The sequence below is a fragment of the Gymnoscopelus braueri genome (assembly GCF_963280865.1).
Source record: "Gymnoscopelus braueri genome assembly, chromosome: 12".
Taxonomy (NCBI): Eukaryota; Metazoa; Chordata; class Actinopteri; order Myctophiformes; family Myctophidae; genus Gymnoscopelus; species Gymnoscopelus braueri.
The window spans coordinates 42,366,937-42,386,936 of record NC_137614.1 but is presented as its reverse complement, the minus strand read 5'-3'; the positions used below and the strand labels follow the sequence as shown (position 1 = coordinate 42,386,936).

General features: G+C 42.0%; 1 protein-coding gene across 2 annotated transcripts in view; it reads left to right on the top strand.

Moving 5' to 3' along the window:
- Positions 1-20,000, top strand: part of fgd (faciogenital dysplasia) — a 100,472-nt gene that overhangs the window by 61,427 nt on the left and 19,045 nt on the right. For both annotated transcript variants that reach the window (XM_080445626.1, XM_080445625.1), the window contains exons 3-6: positions 4,308-4,509; positions 6,493-7,195; positions 13,167-13,256; positions 18,594-18,730. In XM_080445626.1, the coding sequence (XP_080301752.1) occupies positions 4,308-4,509; positions 6,493-7,195; positions 13,167-13,256; positions 18,594-18,730 (1,132 nt within the window). The remainder of the gene's footprint in view (positions 1-4,307; positions 4,510-6,492; positions 7,196-13,166; positions 13,257-18,593; positions 18,731-20,000) is intronic.

Below are 20,000 nucleotides of genomic sequence, written 5' to 3'. Positions count from 1 at the left end.
CTCCTACCGGAACCGCTGCTGGCTATTAAATCATTGGCTTAGGAATGAGACAAAAACAAAAAAATATCCATGAATTCAAGTCTCCATGGGGTGACTAATCGATAGAAAAAAAGTCATCTTTAAAATCTTTGGGACCCCAACCTACACTGTAAAACTGTGTTAACCCATTGAGACCTGAAGCCGATTCTACATGTCTCCTAAATCTCAACAGTTTTCTGAAAAACGTATGTTTCTATATCAGTGGTGCTCAATCTTTTTCATGTCAAGGACCCACAAAATTATATGTATTTGGCCGCGGACCCCCATTAAAATATTTTGTTCCAGGGGACCCCCAGAAGCAAATATTTGAGTTAAAAATGTTCGCTTTAAAAATATATATATTCAAAGATTTGCACACATTTTCACGAATTTTCAAAAATTGCAGATCTACAAGCTCATAGCGCGGCACTCGGTGCCGCGCTATGAGCTTGTATATCTGCTATTTTTGAATAGCCCAAAGTGTAAAATAATGCTTTTTTAGCTCAAATCAAAAAATGACACAGTTCCAGGTCTTATGAAAACTGTGTTTTCATTTCACCAAGAGTGTACGATTGATGGAACCCCATTGGTACACTCTTGGAGTTACAGACCCTGTCCGGGTCTACTTTGGTTCCTAACTATCAGTCATTTAGCTGGGTAACCCCATCAAGGACCCCTGAGGGTCCCCGGACCCCACGTTGAGAACCAGTGCTCTATATAGGTTATCGTATACTGCAGTGGTTCTCAAAGTGGGGTCCGGGGACCCCCAGGGGGTCCTTGAGGGGATTTCCAGGGGGTCCCCAGCTAAATTTGTTCATATGCCATCACAATCATTTTAACCCCTTTTATCCATATTTTATACATTGGCTATTCAAAAATAGCAGATGTACAGTACAAGCTCACAGTGTGTCACTTAGTGCTGTGCTGCTATTCTGGGGGTCCCTGGCACAACACATTTTGAGATGGGGGTCCGCAGCCAAATATGTATACATTTGGGGGTCCTTGGCACCTAAAAGATTGAGAACTACTGGTATACTGTGTATACTGAGCCCTGTACTGTAGCACTGCTGATACTGTAGGTAGAATATACCGTATATATATACTGTACAGTGGTGGAAAGTAACTAAGTACATTTACTCAAGTACTGTACTTAAGTAAAAATGTTAGGTATTTGTACTTTACTTGAGTATTTCCAATTTCCAATACTTTTACTTCTACTCCACTACATCTCAGAGGCAAATATTGTACTTTTACTCCACTACATTTATTTGAAAACTTTAGTTACTAGTTACTTTTCAGATATAAACTATGATATTATAAAACATACATTAACCACTTTAGCCCTATTTTATACATAGCCTATTTGAAAATAGCCGATCTACAAGCTCACAACGCGTCGCAGCGCGACGCGTTGTGAGCTTGTAGATCTGCTATTTTCAAATATTTAGCACTTTTACTTTTGATACTTTAAGTACATTTTGATGCCAATACTTTTGTACTTTTACTCAAGTAAATTTTGAATTCTGGACTTTTACTTGTATCAGAGTATTTTTATATTGCAGTATTGGTACTTTTACTTAAGTAAAGAATTTGAGTACTTTTTCCACCACTGCTATAATGACAGCCAGGTCTCAACGGAGTACTTTCACCCCCAAAAGGACTTTGCTCTATCATTTACTCACCCAGTCATGGCTTGAATACAAGGAGAATTTTCATTTGTGTTACATGCCGTTATTATGGAGGATGAAGAATTAACCCAAGAGAATACGATTTTTTATACACTTTAAAACAATGCTCACTGTGTAATGCCATGCCCTTTATCAAGTCATAATGTTCAGTACTTCCAAAAGAAATATTAAGTGTTTTAATTACTTCCGGTTTCATGCTGTCAACGTGATTTGAAATAATGTAATGTTATTCATTTAAGAGAACTCATTTAATAGGAAACATTTAATATGAACTTAAATAACATACTCTGCTATATAAATAGCAACAGCTGAGGATGTGTATTGAGAGACTCACTTCGATATCCCCTGTTTTCGCCATCTCCTGTGTGTGTGAGTTGGTTCCTGCTTAGTAGGGTTCGTGTCATGTGTTAATGCAGAAGGTGTTAAATCTGCGTTAAACAAAGGGCTCATGACTATGAAAGTACCCATTGAAGTAGATCAATACCTTCGCTGTTTGGGCTAGCACCTCACCCTGAGGGCGTGTGTTTGTGGATAGGCCTACTTAAGGCCCGGTCAGTTTTGACATCGGTTAGTCAGACTGGGTGTTCCGTGCATGGTTCTGTCATGTAAGTTTGTCTCCTTACTCTTGAGTAAAATCGCTCATACTCTGAAATCTGAATTTGTGTCTTGCCTCATTGTGTATCTGTGTATTTGAGCACCCACTAGATTCTTGCATAATGTGCCTGGGCAAACCCGTAGAATTCAACAGGAGCTCAGTTCACACGCAATGTGCACGCCCAGGCGTGTGCGTTGTTCATGCATGAGATGACTTGGCTCGGGCGTATTTTAAACAATTAAAGTTTAATCGAAAAATGTATGTTTTGAAAATACTGACACGGACCGGATTAGGGAGGACACTTGGGACTATACTGTGTGAGCATTGTTTTGGGATTTAATTGGATTTTTGATTAAGTTTAGCTCTTTTGTCTGTTCCTTTACAAGTGTATTCTCTTGGTTTTTGGATTCTTCATTCACCGTACTGTAATACAAATGAAAATTATTCTTGTATTCAAGCCATCACAGGGTCAGAATTAAGAGTCAGAATCAGGTTTACAGGTGTAAAAAAGTGGGTGAAATTTGTTTTTGTTTGGGGTAAGTACCTGAAAAAAGTATTTCACCCCAATAAAGTATTTTGTTGGGGGTGAAGTATCCTTTTAAAGGCCGGTAAGGTAGGCTGCTCAAAACCGTTATGTTTTGAATATATTATCACTAAACACCGTTCCCTTGTGGATCTTGAGATCCACTTGATTTGATTTTGTTAGTATGTTGTTGCATGTTACTGTGAGCTGCCTGAACCTACAGTATTTGCCCTGAATGGGATTGATAAAGTAGTTTTTACTGACCCCAAATTATACTACTACTACTACTACTACTACTACTACTACTACTACTACTACTACTACTAATATCTCAAATTTATATAGCACTTTTCTAAGTACCCAAAGACCTATAGGACCTACAGACCTAAAGGAGTCTACTCCTTGTTTACCTCTACACCAAATGTCTTCGCCCCATGATAAGCCCACATCAGAGCTGCTCACATCAGAGCTGCCCCTACCCTCACCACGTTTGAAACCACAGTCAAAACCCACCTTTTCAGACTTGCATTCCCTACATAAATCCCAACCCCCCTTTAATTTGTTTACCTTTCTTTTATAGTTTTTTTTTTTATTAACCTTTTTAACTAGTTTTCCTAATAAAGTTGTTTTTATTTTGTTTCTGTAAAGCAACTTTGAGTACCTAGAAAAGCGCTATATACATTGTATGTATTATTATTATAAGTAGAAGCAGAAGTAGTCACAGTATTAAAACTAGCATTATATTTGAACCAGGCTGCTTTCATGTCACACTGTTGGTTATGCGTCACACTGCACCCACACACACACACACACACACACACATGAACATGGACACACATGTACGTACCTACATAGAGGAAGGACATTACATATTTTTTTACCTGCTTCCTGAATTGAATTGAATTGAGCCATCAAAGTCCAAGAACTAAAATGACAGCACAAAACACTTCCTCGAGTTGAGCATCATTGCAGCTCTTATCTGCAGAAATAGACTAGTGCAGAGTGTGTTTTGAAATAGCTTTCAAGCTTCTCTGTGCATTACAACCACAGTTGCTACACACACACACGCACACGCACACACACACGCGCACACACACACACACACACACACACACACACACACACACACACACACACACACACACACACACACACACACACACACACACACACACACACACACACACACACACACACACACACACACACACACACACTCATCTCAGCATCCTGTTCTCAAACCAGGAAGCTCAGTTCAGTGTGTCGGTCGCCTTCTGCAGCTTTATTCTAGAACTGTCTGTTCCTGTCTTGGACTTTTTTGGGGTGTTTTTTTTATTTTTTTATCAGGGATCACACACATGGACACAAAAATGGAAGCTTTCTCACTTGGACCTTTATGGGTTACCTGACACAAGATGATTTCTCTCTCTTTCTTTCCTCTCTCTCTCTCGCTCTCTTTTCCCCTGACTCGTCTCGTCCGTAGTGCCCCCTAAACCTCCGCACCTGCTGGCCCTGGGACAGGACAAGAAACCCAAGAGGATTCCACCTGCTCCGTCCAGACCGCTACCAGCGCCCCCTCCTCCACCCAAGCCCAAGCCCAGCCAGACGCCTCCTGGCCTGGGCACGCAGCCTCAGAGAGAGGCCCAGAAGGTGGGACTGCTCATCGAGAGGTTTGAGAACTCAAGGTACGCCACCTTATTGAATTTACAAGAACCCCCAGTTTTATATGCACCCCCATCTCAAAATATGTTCTATGGACCCCCAGAAGCAAAGATTTGAGTTACAAATGTTCGCTTTAAAATGTATATAAAGATTTGCACAAGTTTTCACGATTTTTCAAAAATAGCAGATCTACAAGCTCGTAGCGCGGCACTCGGTGCCGCGCTCTGAGCTTGTATATCTGCTATTTTTGAATAGCCGAAGAAATCTAAATTGACACAGATGCGTTCCAGGTCTTAATGGTTAAATGAATTATTGTCATGTCAAGTGCGCTTGCATAAGAATTCATGCTTGAGTCTGGGTATGTATGAGTGAATGGGCCCTATAATAAGCAATGGTAATAAACTTGAATGATAAATGGTATGACAGGAATGACAGGTAGTACACGCTCCGTCTAATTGACAGTTTATGATGTTCATGTTCTTGTGTTGCGGTGAGAAGTAGATTCCATGCACACCTCCATCTGTCTGTGGGAGTATATTAGTGGTCTGGTTGCATTTTTATGTATTTATTTTTTTAAACTATATTATTGCTATAGAGTGTTCAGGGTTCCCATGGTCATGACATTCCTGGACATGTTTTGAAATTAGAAAAACTGTCCAGGCCTGGAAAAGGTTTGGAATTAATCAAATGCTTAAAAAATGTTTGGATATACATAGTTTTTGGCTATTGATTTTGTTCATAAAAAACATATCCCAAAACATGTCTAACACGTGAAATACCTATGGCCTAATGTATACAGGGGGTCACGTGACAAAAAGAACAGATCTACAAGCTGACAACATGTTGCATCGTGACACGTTGTTAGCTTGTAGATCTGTTATTTTTGTCCGTATGATTGCTATAGGCCTGGAAATGGGGTAAAACAATTTGGAAAAGTTATGGAAATGTTTTGAAAATTCATTGTTAAACATGTGTGGGAACCCTGAGTGTTTGTTCAGTAACAATGGTCTCCCGACCTCGCCAGCTCTTTACTAAACAGGATACCAATTTCACCCAATCAGGAGAGAAAACTCTTATAATAGGATACAGGATAAACAAGTGAAATTGGAAGTGGTGAAACAAATAATTGAGCAGACAAGTGTTGGAATTAGACACATAAAACGTAAGCTGCATCAATGGGTTCTATCTCCTAATTGGATAAACAAATTCTCTATAGCAGTGATTATTATCAGAATTTGGAGCTACTTAACACTTATTTTAATTTAAAAAACATCACTTACACCACCTTTAAATGAGCACAATTCTGCCCATATTTTCTTCATATCACATTTTCTGACTATAATGTTTTCCCATTGTAAAACAGGTATGAACAACGTAAACCTTGTTGTCTTGCTTTGGTTGATATTAAAGTAGTTCACCCAAATAAAATATTTTATAATATCGATTATTCACCCATGGAGACTTGAATTCATGGATATGTTTTAGTTTTTGTCGCATTCCTAAGAGGCAGCTGTTCCGGTAAGAGACACAAAGGAGACTCTTTGTGTCTCCTACCCGGAACCGCTGCCAGTCATCAAATTATCGGCTTAGGAATGCGACAAAAATTAAAAAATCACACCCAGTGTGAAGTGGGCGGTGTGGTCACAGTGGTCATCACAGTGATGGAAGAAGTGATGGAAGAAGTGATGGAAGAAGTGATGGAAGAAACCATAACTTAAAAAAAACAAATGTATGTTTTTTTTAAAGTTATGGTTTCTTATATAGGGCTATGCACATGTGTCATGTGACACTAGCCAATCACAGTCCTGAATAGACTGTGATTGGCCAATCACGGTGCAGGGTTAGGGGGGTACATTTTTGGCCAATCACAGCGCAGGATTTGGTGTGCAAATATCCAAACCTCACATATAGGGGCGGTTTCACCGCCCAAAAATATCCCTGTAATGCCCATTTCATCTAATGCTGATGCCTGTTCTGACAAAGTGTTGTTGTTTCGCTCCCTGTAGGGTTCCTATCCTGGGGGTGGTTCCGAGGACCCAGCTCCACCTGTGTCTGAAAATGGACGTCCCGTCTGAGCCCACCGCCGCCCCCGGCGGCGGCGGCGGCCAGGACGCCGCGGCGGGAGCAAAGCTTTCCACGGACGACTCCTCCCCCGCCGCGACGGACAAACTTGCACTTAGCGCCTCGGAGGAGGAGGAGCAGCGGACCGACGACACGGCGGCGGCGACGGAGGAGGAGCTGCTGTCGCGCAGGCTGTCCTCCGTCGTGCACATGGACGGCTCGGACGACGTGCCTCTGGACGACGTGCCGCTGGACGACCACGTCGTGTCGCGCGGCGGCGGCGGCGGCGTCGGCGTCGGCGGCGGTTGCCTTGACGACGCGGAGCGGGAGGAGCTCCGGGACGGCAGCAATCCGGACTCGAACGAGCAGAGCGGGAGCGGGAAGATCCCCAACCGGGACAGCGGCATCGACAGCCCGTCGTGCGCCGTGGAAGGCGAGGCGTTCCCCAACGAGGACGCCATCGACGAGGAGGACCGCTACGACAACAGCGTCACGGAGACGGAGAGCGCGTCGTGCTGCGTCGCCCTGGGCAACAAGCGCGACTCCACGCAGGACGAGGACAGTGACTTGGACGAGGGGAGCGGCGGGGAGATAGAGGGAGTGGACAAGGCTGAGCATCTGCATGGTGGACTCTCAGAGCCAAACAGAGTGAGTATAGTACCACCAGTGGTGGAAAGTAACTAAGTACATTTACTCAAGTACTGTACTTAAGTACAATTTTGAGGTATTTGTACTTCACTTGAGTATTTCCAATTTCCAATACTTTTACTTCTACTCCACTACATCTCAGAGGCAAATATTGTACTTTTACTCCACTACATTTACTTGAAATCTTTAGTTACTAGTTACTTTTCAGATATAAACTATGATATAATAAAACATACATTAACCACTTTAGCCCTATTTTATACATAGGCTATTTGAAAATAGCCGATCTACAAGCTCACAACGCGTCGCATCGCGACGCGTTGTGAGCTTGTAGATCGGCTATTTTCAAATATTTAGTACTTTTACTTTTGGTACTTTAAGTACATTTTGATGCCAATACTTTTGTACTTTTACTCAAGTACATTTTTAATTCTGGACTTTTATTTGTAACAGAGTATTTTTATATTGCAGTATTGGTACTTTTACTTAAGTAAAGAATTTGAGTACTTTTTCCACCACTGAGTACCACACACCATCTACTGTACAATTATTCTTTTACCTACAGTCACGTCACGCCCAAGTACAGCAGGTGGCCAGTGACTTTGACCGGTTTCACTTTAAAAACCTTTGCATCGTGCATGTCACACAAACGGAATGCGATGCGTTTTGTTGATAAAACAAATTTGTTCATATAGTCAAATCCACCATTTAACTTCCACAATCCACATTATCATAACCATTGGTGTTGGTGTGACATGCATGATGCAAAGGTTTTGAAACTGAAAGTGGTCAAAGTCACTGGCCACCTACTGTACGTGTGAATAATACGGGAAGGGAATCGACGTCACGTGAGTGTTTCGGAGCCTGGTGCAAACAAAGGTGGTTCTTAGTTCCTTTTTGTGGCACCGGAGCCTGAAAAACTAATATTTGGACATCCCATTTTCATTTTTCATAAGATAGTGTGTTGATGAAAGTCCCTCCACTTGCGGTACTTAACCATGTTTTTTTTATCGCTGTATATTATCTGTCTCACAAACTCAATGCTGATTCCTCTGTTGTCTGTAACTGCAATACAATGGTGGACTCGGCCATGCCCTCAAATACTTGTATCAGTGTCTCAAAGAATTATAACTACAAGCATTAGCTTTATTAAGACCTGAGGCCGATTCTACAAATGCCTTCTAAATCGGTAGTTCTCACACTTTCAAGATCTTTCAAAAATGTTCAAAAATAGCAGATCAGTATAGCCTCTATAGTACGACAGACATTGACTTTTAGAGTCTCTCTATGCGCCTCCCACTTCCCTTACCTGCTTTTACAACAATCCCTCAGTTTCTTTTCCTATTTTCAAGTTCACGTAGAAGTTTGCAGAAGCCGTCAAGGCCATGTGAACCGACGTCTCGGAAGACAAGTCGAGATGGCCTTTCATGTAGTGGAAAATGAAGTTAGCCTCTGCTATTATTAACTCAACTGTCAAAGAATACCTCTGCGTGAAACGAACACAGTTTCACGAGTGACCGAGCCACATCTAAAAGCAGCTCCGCTGTTATGTAAAAGGATGAAGAACCGGAGAGATGTAAGAGGAGATGGTGTGGCCTGTCAGATGAAAGAGAGACAGCCTATCTAACATTTCAGCCCACTACAGTATGTCCCATCCTTTGACTTTGGCCATCGATTTGTAAACAACACTCGTGCCTCTAAACGGTGACCCTTGGGTTGGACATGGGCTGTCAAACCCGACCCACACAGTCACTGAGTCAGTGTGTGAGTGCGTAAGGTCCAAGTCTAAAGTCTAAAAATATACTGAAAGTCAGGAGAAAGAACAATGGCACAATTGTTAAATCAGGAATTTAGACACAGAAGGCAGACACTGTTTAGGATGGCTTATAGCTTTCAGCATGCTGCATACAAGTATTTGCATAGCAGGGTTTGCTTCCCCATTGGTTCCAATTAGTATTGTGAGGTCAAATATTATGAATATTTAAAAAAATATTTATTTGACTAAAATTTGACCCCACAAATGTACTGACATCACACACCCAGATATTTTTTGGCGAAGGATCTCCGGTTTTCAGTGTTTCCTGATCCCAACACTACTGCCCAGAGGATGTGTGTGTGTGTGTGTGTGTGTGTGTGTGTGTGCATCTGCGTGTTCGTGCGTGATGTGAGACATGGATATTACAGCTGACAGGTTTATAGCTGCATAATCGCAGTGTTGTCACAGAGGATGTGGGTTTTGTTTGCGATGCACATTACAAGGTGATAAGGGAGAGAAAATGCCGGACTTTTCTTGCGTGTCGCTTGTGATGGATTTGGGGACCCATTTTTACAGTGTTTCACAATAACTATTTTGTGTGTGTGTGTGTGTGTGTCAGTGTCAAAATAAAACAGTCAGCTGTTGCAAAACCCACACTTTCACAACAGGACCTGTCCTCTGTCCCCAATGTCTGTTCGGTTTAACTGTCACATATGGAATGTGACATCATGCTTAATGTTTGTCCTGCTGAAGCTCTTATTCGTCATAAAGAGGAGACATCCTTATTTTCTCTACGTCGGCGCACTCAGCCTGCTGGCTGCTGACTGCTGCAACATGCATTCAATTCAATTATGTAGATTTGGCCTGGTTTGGTTTCACCAATGATGAGATGCACAATAAATACAGGCTCTATTTAAAACCCCCCACATGAAAGAAACCCCCGCTAGAGTCTGTCTGTCTGTCTGTCTTTCTGTCTGTCTGTCTGTCTGTCTGTCTGTCTGTCTGTCTGTCTGTCTGTCTGTCTGTCTGTCTGTCTGTCTGTCTGTCTGTCTGTCTGTCTGTCTGTCTGTCTGTCTTTCCCAGCCAACATATCTCAAAAGGTTCCCTTTGGCGCCATTGTTAGGCTAAGACGTCCACTTGCACAGAAGTTATCTCAAAAACCAATGGTCTGATTGGCATGTCATTTTCTGATTGCATTTTCCCCAGAGGATGAACCGTAATGATTTTGCTGACCCTCTGGCCTTTCCTCTAGCGCCACCCTTTGGCCAACATCCTGGCAGAACTCACATCTTCAGACTACACCTCACCCCCTAGCACTCACCTCTTCAGACTCCACCTCAACCCCCTAGCACTCACCTCTTCAGACTCCACCTCACCCCCTAGCACTCACCTCTTCAGACTCCACCTCACCCCCCTAGCACTCACCTCTTCAGACACCACCTCAACCCCCTAGCACTCACCTCTTCAGACTCCACCTCAACCCCCTAGCACTCACCTCTTCAGACTCCACCTCACCCCCCTAGCACCCACCTCTTCAGACTCCACCTCACCCCCCTAGCACTCACCTCTTCAGACACCACCTCACCCCCCTAGCACTCACCTCTTCAGACTCCACCTCAACCCCCTAGCACTCACCTATTCAGACACCACCTCACCCCCTAGCACTCACCTCTTCAGACTCCACCTCAACCCCCTAGCACCCACCTCTTCAGACTCCACCTCAACCCCCTAGCACCCACCTCTTCAGACTCCACCTCATCCCCCTAGCACTCACCTCTTCAGACTCCACCTCATCCCCCTAGCACTCACCTCTTCAGACTCCACCTCAACCCCCTAGCACCCACCTCTTCAGACTCCACCTCAACCCCCTAGCACTCACCTCTTCAGACTCCACCTCATCCCCCTAGCACTCACCTCTTCAGACTCCACCTCAACCCCTAGCACTCACCTCTTCAGACTCCACCTCAACCCCTAGCACTCACCTCTTCAGACACCACCTCAACCCCCTAGCACTCCTGTTGTGAAAGGAAATGTTAAGAATGTTATTTAGATAGCATGTTGTCTAGACAGATTCTAGGTTTGATGTTGTTTACCTGGAATTCTAGTTTCTTTGAAGTACTACATTGTTTTTATTTGCACTCTACTTACAGTACATGACTATTTATGGACCTTGTTGTTTGTTGACAAGGGTTCTTTACTCTGATCAGACACTTTTGCTCTGGACAAAAGTGTCTGATCAATGCATAAAAGGGTAAATTGGTTGAGACTTGCTCTCTGGTGTGTAGTGCTTGTTTTGATTAACCCATTAAGACCGGGAAAGCATCTGTGTCATTTTCGATTTTCGACTCTGTGCCGCGCTATGAGCTTGTATATCTGCTATTTTTGAATAGCCAAATAAATCTTAAAATGACACAGATGCGTTGCCGGATTGAAGGGGTTAAGCAGTCTTGCCATATATATTAGTAACCATGCAACCGTGTTTTGTTGTTCTTTCAACATTATTTATCATTATGAACACATTATGACCATGCAATCAAGCAAACCAATGACTAACCATGCATCATGCAATGGAAAGATTATCAAATGCTGAATTCAGCTAGCTGTTACTGCTTCCCTTTGTATTGCTATAATATTACCTTCATATCTGTATGTAATATCTATATATCATCGCTTATCTCATATTTTGAGTCAATATTAAGTAATAAAAACTAGATTAAGTGCTCATTAATGCTTCATAACAGTAATCAGAACACAAAGCATTCTATAATGATTTACAAAGTCACACTTTGTACGATTGCTGGGCACTCGCAGACCTTTTCTTTTGGGCCAGGATCATGGTGTATTTATAATTGTACTAATCATACATTTATAATACATTATAAATACTGTTAAAATGCATCATAACGCGATGCTTTAAGTGAAAAAAAAATATGTATGCAAGGAAAACACAAATGTTTCTGCCTCCAACTCTAGGAATGCTTTAAAGGGATAGTTCACCCCAAAAAAAAACTTGTTTCTATCGATTAGTCATCCCATGGAGACTTGAATTCATGGATATTTTTTGGTTTTTGTCGCATTCCTAAGCCAATAATTTTGACGACCAGCGGAACGGCAGGCAGCGGTTCCGGTAGGTTCTGGGGTGACTAATCGATAGGAAAAAAAGTTATTTTGGGGGTGAACTATCCCTTAGGGCACGGCCCCACCACACTTTTATTTTACAGCTGGGGACGGAATCTGCCAATGCTGTGTCAATGCAAATGCGTGGATTCGTGGTCTTGCGCATTTTTTCCAAGGATCCACACATTTGCTTTGACAAAGCATTGGCAGATTCCGCCCCAGATGTAAAATAAAAGTGCGGTAGGGCCGTGCCCTTAAGTAAAGTGAAAAAAGTGGGTGATGATGGATGAAATAATATTTCACTCACTTTTTTTTAACCCATTAATACCAGGAAAGCATCTGTGTCACCACTTAAACCATATACTTGGGCTTTTCAAAAATAGCAGATATACAAGGCAAGCTCATAGCGAGTCAATTTCGTGCCGCGCTATGAGCTTGCAGATCTGCTATTGTTGAAAAATCGTGAAAACGTGTGAAAATCTTTGAATATATATATTTTAAAAAGCGAACATTTTTAACACCAATGTTTGCTTCTGGGGGTCCCTGGAACAAAATATTTTGAGATGGGGGTCGGCGGCCAAATATATAGATAATTTTAGGGAGGGTCCTTGACATGAAAAAGCGTTAGAACTACTGATATAGCAACATATTTTTTTTAGGAAACTGTTAGGATTTAGAAGACATTTGTAGAATCGGCCTAAACCTGTGATGTGATAATAAAGTTCAAGTTGTTGTTGGAAGTACACTATGCTCCTGGCCAAAACAAAATGTTAGCCACTAGTCATTATGAAATATTATGATACTTGACCTTTATAAGTCATTGTAAAATATTTCACACTGACATGAAATAGGGATTCCATGTTGTGAACTTGTGGTCAATAACAAATGTTTTTCAAATTGATTAGAACATTTAGCAATTTCTGACAAAACATCGGCCTAGGACAGTGGTTCTCAACCAGGTAGATACAGTAGTAGTTATGAAGCATTATTGAGTACTTCTAAGTGCTGTAATCAGGTTCTAACGCATAATAAGTGTGTTTATGATGCATTATATGGAAAGTGTTTAATGTAAATAACTGATTGTATGTGCATCCACAGTGTCCAGAGGCCCAGAAGTTGCTGAACATCGCCAAAGAGCTTCTCCACACTGAAGAGGCTTACGTTAAGAGACTGAACCTGCTTGACCAGGTACTCTACACACACACACACACACACTCACACTAGGGCTTTCACCAACTAGTCGACTAGTCGACTAGTATAACCACTAGTCGACTCTGTTGGTACTAGTCGAATAGTTTTTTTTTTTGTTTTTGTTTTAATGCCATAGTAATGGCCCGTCTTACTATTATTATTATCCTCCTGACTTTATTTTTTATCAAAAGGGGGTCAAAAGTATGCCCAATAAAAGCCTATTATTGGGCAATGGGGATCCTTGGAGACGCTGCTGTGGTGCTGTGCTGCTGTGCCAGAAGCGCTTCCCTTAAAACGCCATAAAAATAAGGGCAGGAGGATAATAATATTTTAATTTTTATAATATAAAAAAAAAAAAAAATTGTAATTTTTTTTTTTTAATGTTAATTTCGACTAGTCGACTAGTCGACTACTAATTGGTCAAAACAGTCGACTCACACAAATCATTAGTTGTGAATGCCCTAACACACACACACACACACACACACACACACACACACACACACACACACACACAGTGGCAGTGTGATACAGTGTGTGTTGTTGCGGTAAAGTGTGTCAGTGGTGTGATCAGGTCTGAGCTGGATTAAGACAGTGATCCACTTCCTCTTGTCTGCTGGATTAATCAGCTTTAACATGGTTGTAATGCGTGTGTGCATGTGTGCGTGTGTGCGCGTGTGTGCTTGTGCGCCCGCGTGTGTGTGTGCGTGCGTGCGCGCGTGCGTTATGCCTGTGCTGCAAACATACACTTAAATATAGTCATTGTATGTCCAAAACCGTTACTGTTCAGGAAATGGAGAAAACAAACCTGTGTCTCAATGGATCCAATGGAATTATTATTTAGTCGCCAGCTCTTTTTAATACGTTTCATTGGTTTAATATGGTAACAGCAGAGAAGTGCAACGAGTTGAACTGAACCCATGACCCACGGCTCACTAGTCCGGCCAGCAACCCCCTGCGCCAAAGAAGCTAGCTCCCTAAACGGAGGAAGTTGTGGTGAAATGGGGACGCTACACTCTACCCTCGGTTCGAATCAAAGCACGCCCTCACGTTTCCCGCACACGGCCACTCCCTCACGCCCCACTTCTGACACCAATGTAACAGCCGAGAAGTGCAACGCCCCAAGCCGTGGTCGAACACATGACCCACGGCTCACTAATCCGGCGAACAACCCCCTGCACCAAAGAAGCTAGCTCCCTCAGTGGAGGAAGTTGTGGCGAGATGGGGACGCTACACTATTTAGAAAACCCCCAGACACACTTAACCACTTAAAGTCTTGTGTCCAAAATTTGGGCCTTAGGTGAAAAGCTTCAAAATGTTCCGAAAATAGCGGATACATTGTCGCTCCTTTTGTGTATCACTGTCATACGACGGCGTATAAAATAAGGTATGAAAAAAAAAAAATATTATGAAAAATAACACACACAAGGTTTCTGCATTGCAACGATAGGATAGGATAGGATACTTTACAAATACATACAATTTTAAAAAGTCACAACAGTGTCATTCATTAGGAAAACGCCAACGTGGACTATACACAAAAAAGCTGTAGCTTGTTTCCCTTGTGGTCCACGATAATATTCTTGATCAGTCTGCTATCCTGGATGATTTTTGACATTTTTGCACACCTTAGCATGATGAACTTTGATTTGTCTCTCTGTGTGTGCACTACGAAATAAGTGTTCTTTTTTCTTTTTTCCTTTACATTTTTTATCCCACGATTTTGTAACCCTATTTTTTACACCCAGTGCCAATTGTCTATGTAATCCTGGGCACTACCTTCCCTCTGCCAACCTAGGGAGGCCAGGGCCGAGCTCATGCCTCCTTCAATGCATGAGAGCCAACTGACCTTCTTGTCACCTGACAGGGGAGAGTTTCCCTGGTTGGACGTAGCGCGTGGAAGGAACACGTTATTCCAACCAGTTCCTTTCCCCTCCATCAGGCGCCCCGGCTGGCCAGGGGGAGGCAGTATAGTGACCAGGATTACTGCGTGTTTTTGTGAGGGTACCTACCCTAGGAGACACGGGGAGAACATGCAAACTCCACACAGAGTAGGCCCTTTCGCCAACCCCACCTAGGGTATGGGCAGAAATAAGTGTTCTTTTGACTGGTGTATGGAACCAAATGGATCCGGAAGGGTCCATTTGGTTACATATGTACACTCTCAGAGTCAAGTTAACACTCATTTTACTGTACACAATAGAGACTGTATGTCTATATTTCCAAACAAACACAGGCTTAGTTAATTAGCTTTATGCCCGCGCGCCTTTGTGTCACTGCAGCCTTGTGCCCTCGCTGCACTCAACAGTGTGTGTGTGTTAAGCTGGGATTAAACACAGTATAAAATGATTCTTGGCCAGCCTGATAATCACATGAGTTTGTGTGTGATGTCACACAGCGGATGTTGGCTTTTTTTGTTTTGTTTGGTTTTCTTGTTGAACTAGTTCAACCTTGAGAAGGAATCCACCTTTGAGCTCAGCTTCTTACCTCTGCAATCCCAGCTTTTGTTTATTCTCGTGACATGACCTTCAATGGACCACACTTCTTCATTTACGTCACCCATCATGTCTGAACCACTGTATTTAACCCATTCAATCCGGGAACGTATCTGTCATTTTAGATTTCTTTGGCTATTCAAAAAAAAAAGAAAAACTATTGTTGCTATATCAGTAGTGCTCAAACCTTTTCTTGTTAACTCATTCCCTGCCTAGAACGTAAAAAACGTAATTATATCCAATTACCAATTCTGCCAAGAACGTAAAAAACGTAATTTTAATATATATATATATATATATATATTTTTTTTAATTATTATTTTTCAAATTTGACCCAAAGACCAAGGAGATATGATTTTTCGAAGATCTAGACTCCCATCCACTTCCTTGTTAACTTAAAACTTACAAATTCTGTATCTCGGCTCCTGAGTACTTTTTTTTTTTCAATAAAAAATCTCTGGCAGTGGGCAAACGCGGCCAGAAATAGTTCAGGCAGTGAATGAGCTGTTAAGGACCCCCAAAATTATATGTATTTGGCCACGGACCCCCATCTCAAAATATTTTGTTCCAGGGACCCCCCCAGAAGCAAAGATTTGAGTTACAAATGTTCGCTTTAAAAAATATATATCTTCAAAGATTTGCACACATTTTCAAGATTAAAAAAAAATATCTACAAGCTCATAGCTTGTAGATATTTTCAGAAAGAGGAAAAAGACAAGAGGGGAGGCGTGCCAGGGAGAGCAAGGAGAGAAAGAAAAATAAAAAAAAAGATATCTACATATAGCCTATATAGCATGTCCAGCTGGTACAGTATGTACATGAGGTTAGACATACAGTATGGGCATAGCAGCAGATACTAGGCTATGTACATCGGTGGTTCTCAAAGTGGGGTCTGGGCACCCCCTTGGGTCCCTGAGGGGGTTCCAGGGGGTCCCCAGATAAATATATAGTTTGGAACCAAATGGACCCTTATGTGGCTGTAACTCTGAACGTGTACAAATGTACATTTGTACACGCTCAGAGTTATTATAGAGTTATGGTGGTCCGTGGTCTAATGCAGGGGTTCTCAAAGTGGGGTCCGGGGACTCCCAGGGCCCAATTACATCAACTATTTAAAAAAAAAGGAATGTAGAAATGTTTTGAAACTTTTTGAATATTTTTGGTAATTTTTACCAACACACATTTTGTATGGGGTCCTTGGCATAAAATCTTTTCCGATGGGGGTCTGCGGCCAAATACACATTAATTTAGGGGTCCTTGACATGAAAAAGTTTGGGAACCACTGATGTACATGATAAGTGAAAAAACATTAAAAAAAGACACAAGGAAGATACGGTAAGGGGTTTTCTGCCTTATCGCGACGATACGCCTCTCGTTAGTTATAATAGACTGTAGTGTTTTCATTCAGAGTCGGTAACTCATTTAGTTATTTCTGCTTATTGTAATTATTTAACTGCAGTGCGGTCGAGTCCTCTTCCTCTTTATTTAGTTCATGTGGTGGAGGAGATAGTACAGCTGTCCAATCACAGAAGAGATTGCCTACCGCTACTTCCTGTTTTTGTCACACTCGTTGCCTTCAGGCTGGCCTGGCAGGCAGCACTTTGTACAGAAACACTAGCATGTCTGTTGATGTTGCTGGCAGGCCTGACAGCCTGTTGGAACTGATGGATGAGGCTAAATATCACATGATACAGTGGTGGAAAAAGTACTCAAATTTTTTACTTCAGTGAAAGTATCAATACTGCCATGTAGAAATACTCTGTTGCAAGGAAAAGTCCGGAAATCAAAATGTACTCGAGTAACAGTACAAAAGTATTGGTATCAAAATGTACTTAAAGTACCAAAAGTAGAAAGTACTCATTATGCAGAATGTCCCATTTCACAAGTTTTCAAATGTAGAAAATGTAGAAAAACTCTTTTGAAAATAGCAGATCTACAAGCTCACAATGCGTCGCGATGCGACGCATTGTGAGCTCGTAGATCGGCTATTTTCAAATGGCCGAAATGTATATAGGGCTGAAGCGGGGAATGTATGTTTTGTAATGAATCTAAATCTACAAAGTAACTAGTAACTAAAGTTTTCAAATAATTGTAGTGGAGTAAAAGTATAACATTTGCTTCTAAGATGTAGTGGAGTCGAAGTAAAAGTACTGACAATTGGAAATACTCCAGTAAAGTAAAAATACCTCAAAATTGCACTCAAGTACAGTGCTTGAGTAAATGTACTTAGTTACTTTACACCACTGGTCGTGCAAAAGTAGCTTAAATAGCAGCTCTACAAGCTCCGGTAGTAGGCTAGTCCAGTTCCAGTAGTTTAAAAACTAGCCATATTTGAAACATTTAGCTTATAATGACATGCCCAAAATACGGAAGAGAGGTTGGAAGTGGTTATGTCTGTCTGCGGGTTTAAAACAAAAGATCTAACCAGTGAAAAGTCTTAACAAGAGCTTGTGACTAAATAAAAGCTACATTTGATCCATTGGAATTTCCTGAAAAGTACAAAGGGTTTCCATCCGATAGCGACGATATGCGTTGTGGAAAAAATAGCACAAGTTGAAGGTCAATATGCCGAGGATAGAAAAAGGCGATTGATTTTCCGTTCGCAGCCCAGCATACCCACTGCATGAAACTTTAGTTTGTAAATGTGCATAATCCTCTGACAGGAACCAAGGTTTGCATCATATCAAACCTGGGTTCCTGTCAGATGACAGGTATGAACAACAAATGTAGATAAATACTAACTACATTGCCTTTTTTCTTTTACATTTCCTGAAAAGTAACGGTTTTGGAGATTAAAAACTCGACAGTGACGACGTTCTCCCCTGTTTGTTCTCTGCAGGTATTTTGCACTAAGCTGACAGAAGCTGGAATCCCTCAGGAAGTCATCACAGGGATCTTCTCCAACATCTCCTCCATCTATCGCTTCCACGACCAGTTCCTGCTCCCCGAGCTGAAGACCCGCATCACTGGAGAATGGTGAGGAGCACAGCCCCTGACCCATGACACGTCTATGGGTCCATTTGGAATCCCCTAAAGGAACCCTGTTTCGGTCCCCGGAGCCTCTTGGAGAACCACTGTCCTAGACCACCGATCACCAATGTTTTGACTGATAGTTTGTCAGAAAAAGCGTACGGTATATGTTATTGACCACTTTCAACATGGCATCCCTATTTTGGGCGCGTCATTATGGTTTTTATAGTTACAATTTTCCAAAATCTTCCCAAAACCTTCAAAAATAGCAAACACAACACGTCTTTGTGAGCTTGTAGATCAGCAATTTTTCATTTCTTCTTTTTTGAATAGGGCTTAATTATACTTCGGGACACATCAATTTAAGAATAACATTCGCTGATCCTGACGTTGTCAAAAAGGTGACATAATGGCCGATATATCTATCGGCCGGAGTGATATATTGGTCTGGCCCTAGTGAGGAGGACCGTTATATTCACCGGATCACACAATCAAAGGCGAGTTTCGGGTCGTTATGGAACTCAACCCCACACACCATCGAGTTGGACTCAAACCCTGTGAAATTTACTCTTGATCCACGGCAACACCAAGTCATCTAGGATGATGGGATTCAAGTTGATTATAATTGAGACTCCTCCAAGGAATTATTGTATTAGTTATAAAACACAGTTGGTCTGTGTGTGTTGGATGTAAATCCGTGTGTGTGTGTGTGTGTGTGTGTGTGTGTGTGTGTGTGTGTGTGTGTGTGTGTGTGTGTGTGTGTGTGTGTGTGCGTGTGTGTGTGTGCGCGCGTGCGTGCGTGCGTGCGCTTCAGACAGCAGGGTGGCAGTTGGATGGCATTGTTGCCAGCCTTTTGGTGGTTGTTGTCTTGTCTCTATGTAGTACATCTACAGTATATGTACATCTATCTATCTTATCTATCTACAGTATCTGTCTATACGTCGTCTATACGACTTTACGTCTACATGTACAGTATATATTGTAGGAAGTAGAGATAGTAGATCGAGACAAGAATCTGAGGGCAGAGTAGGGGTGGGAGTGTTGGGGGAAATGCAACACAGGTCTCCAGGAAGTGAAGCCGAAATCACAATGTTGTGTCCCGGAAATGCAACACAGGTCTCCAGGAAGTGAAGCGGGAAATCGCAATGTTGTGGTCGACATGAGAAGTCATATTTAGGACAGATTGTCTTTTAGACAGATTTTCCCTTTACGATGTCCTTAAAGGTATCATGACATTCATTTTCACTTTTTTTATTTTCAATGTTTTATTTGGGGT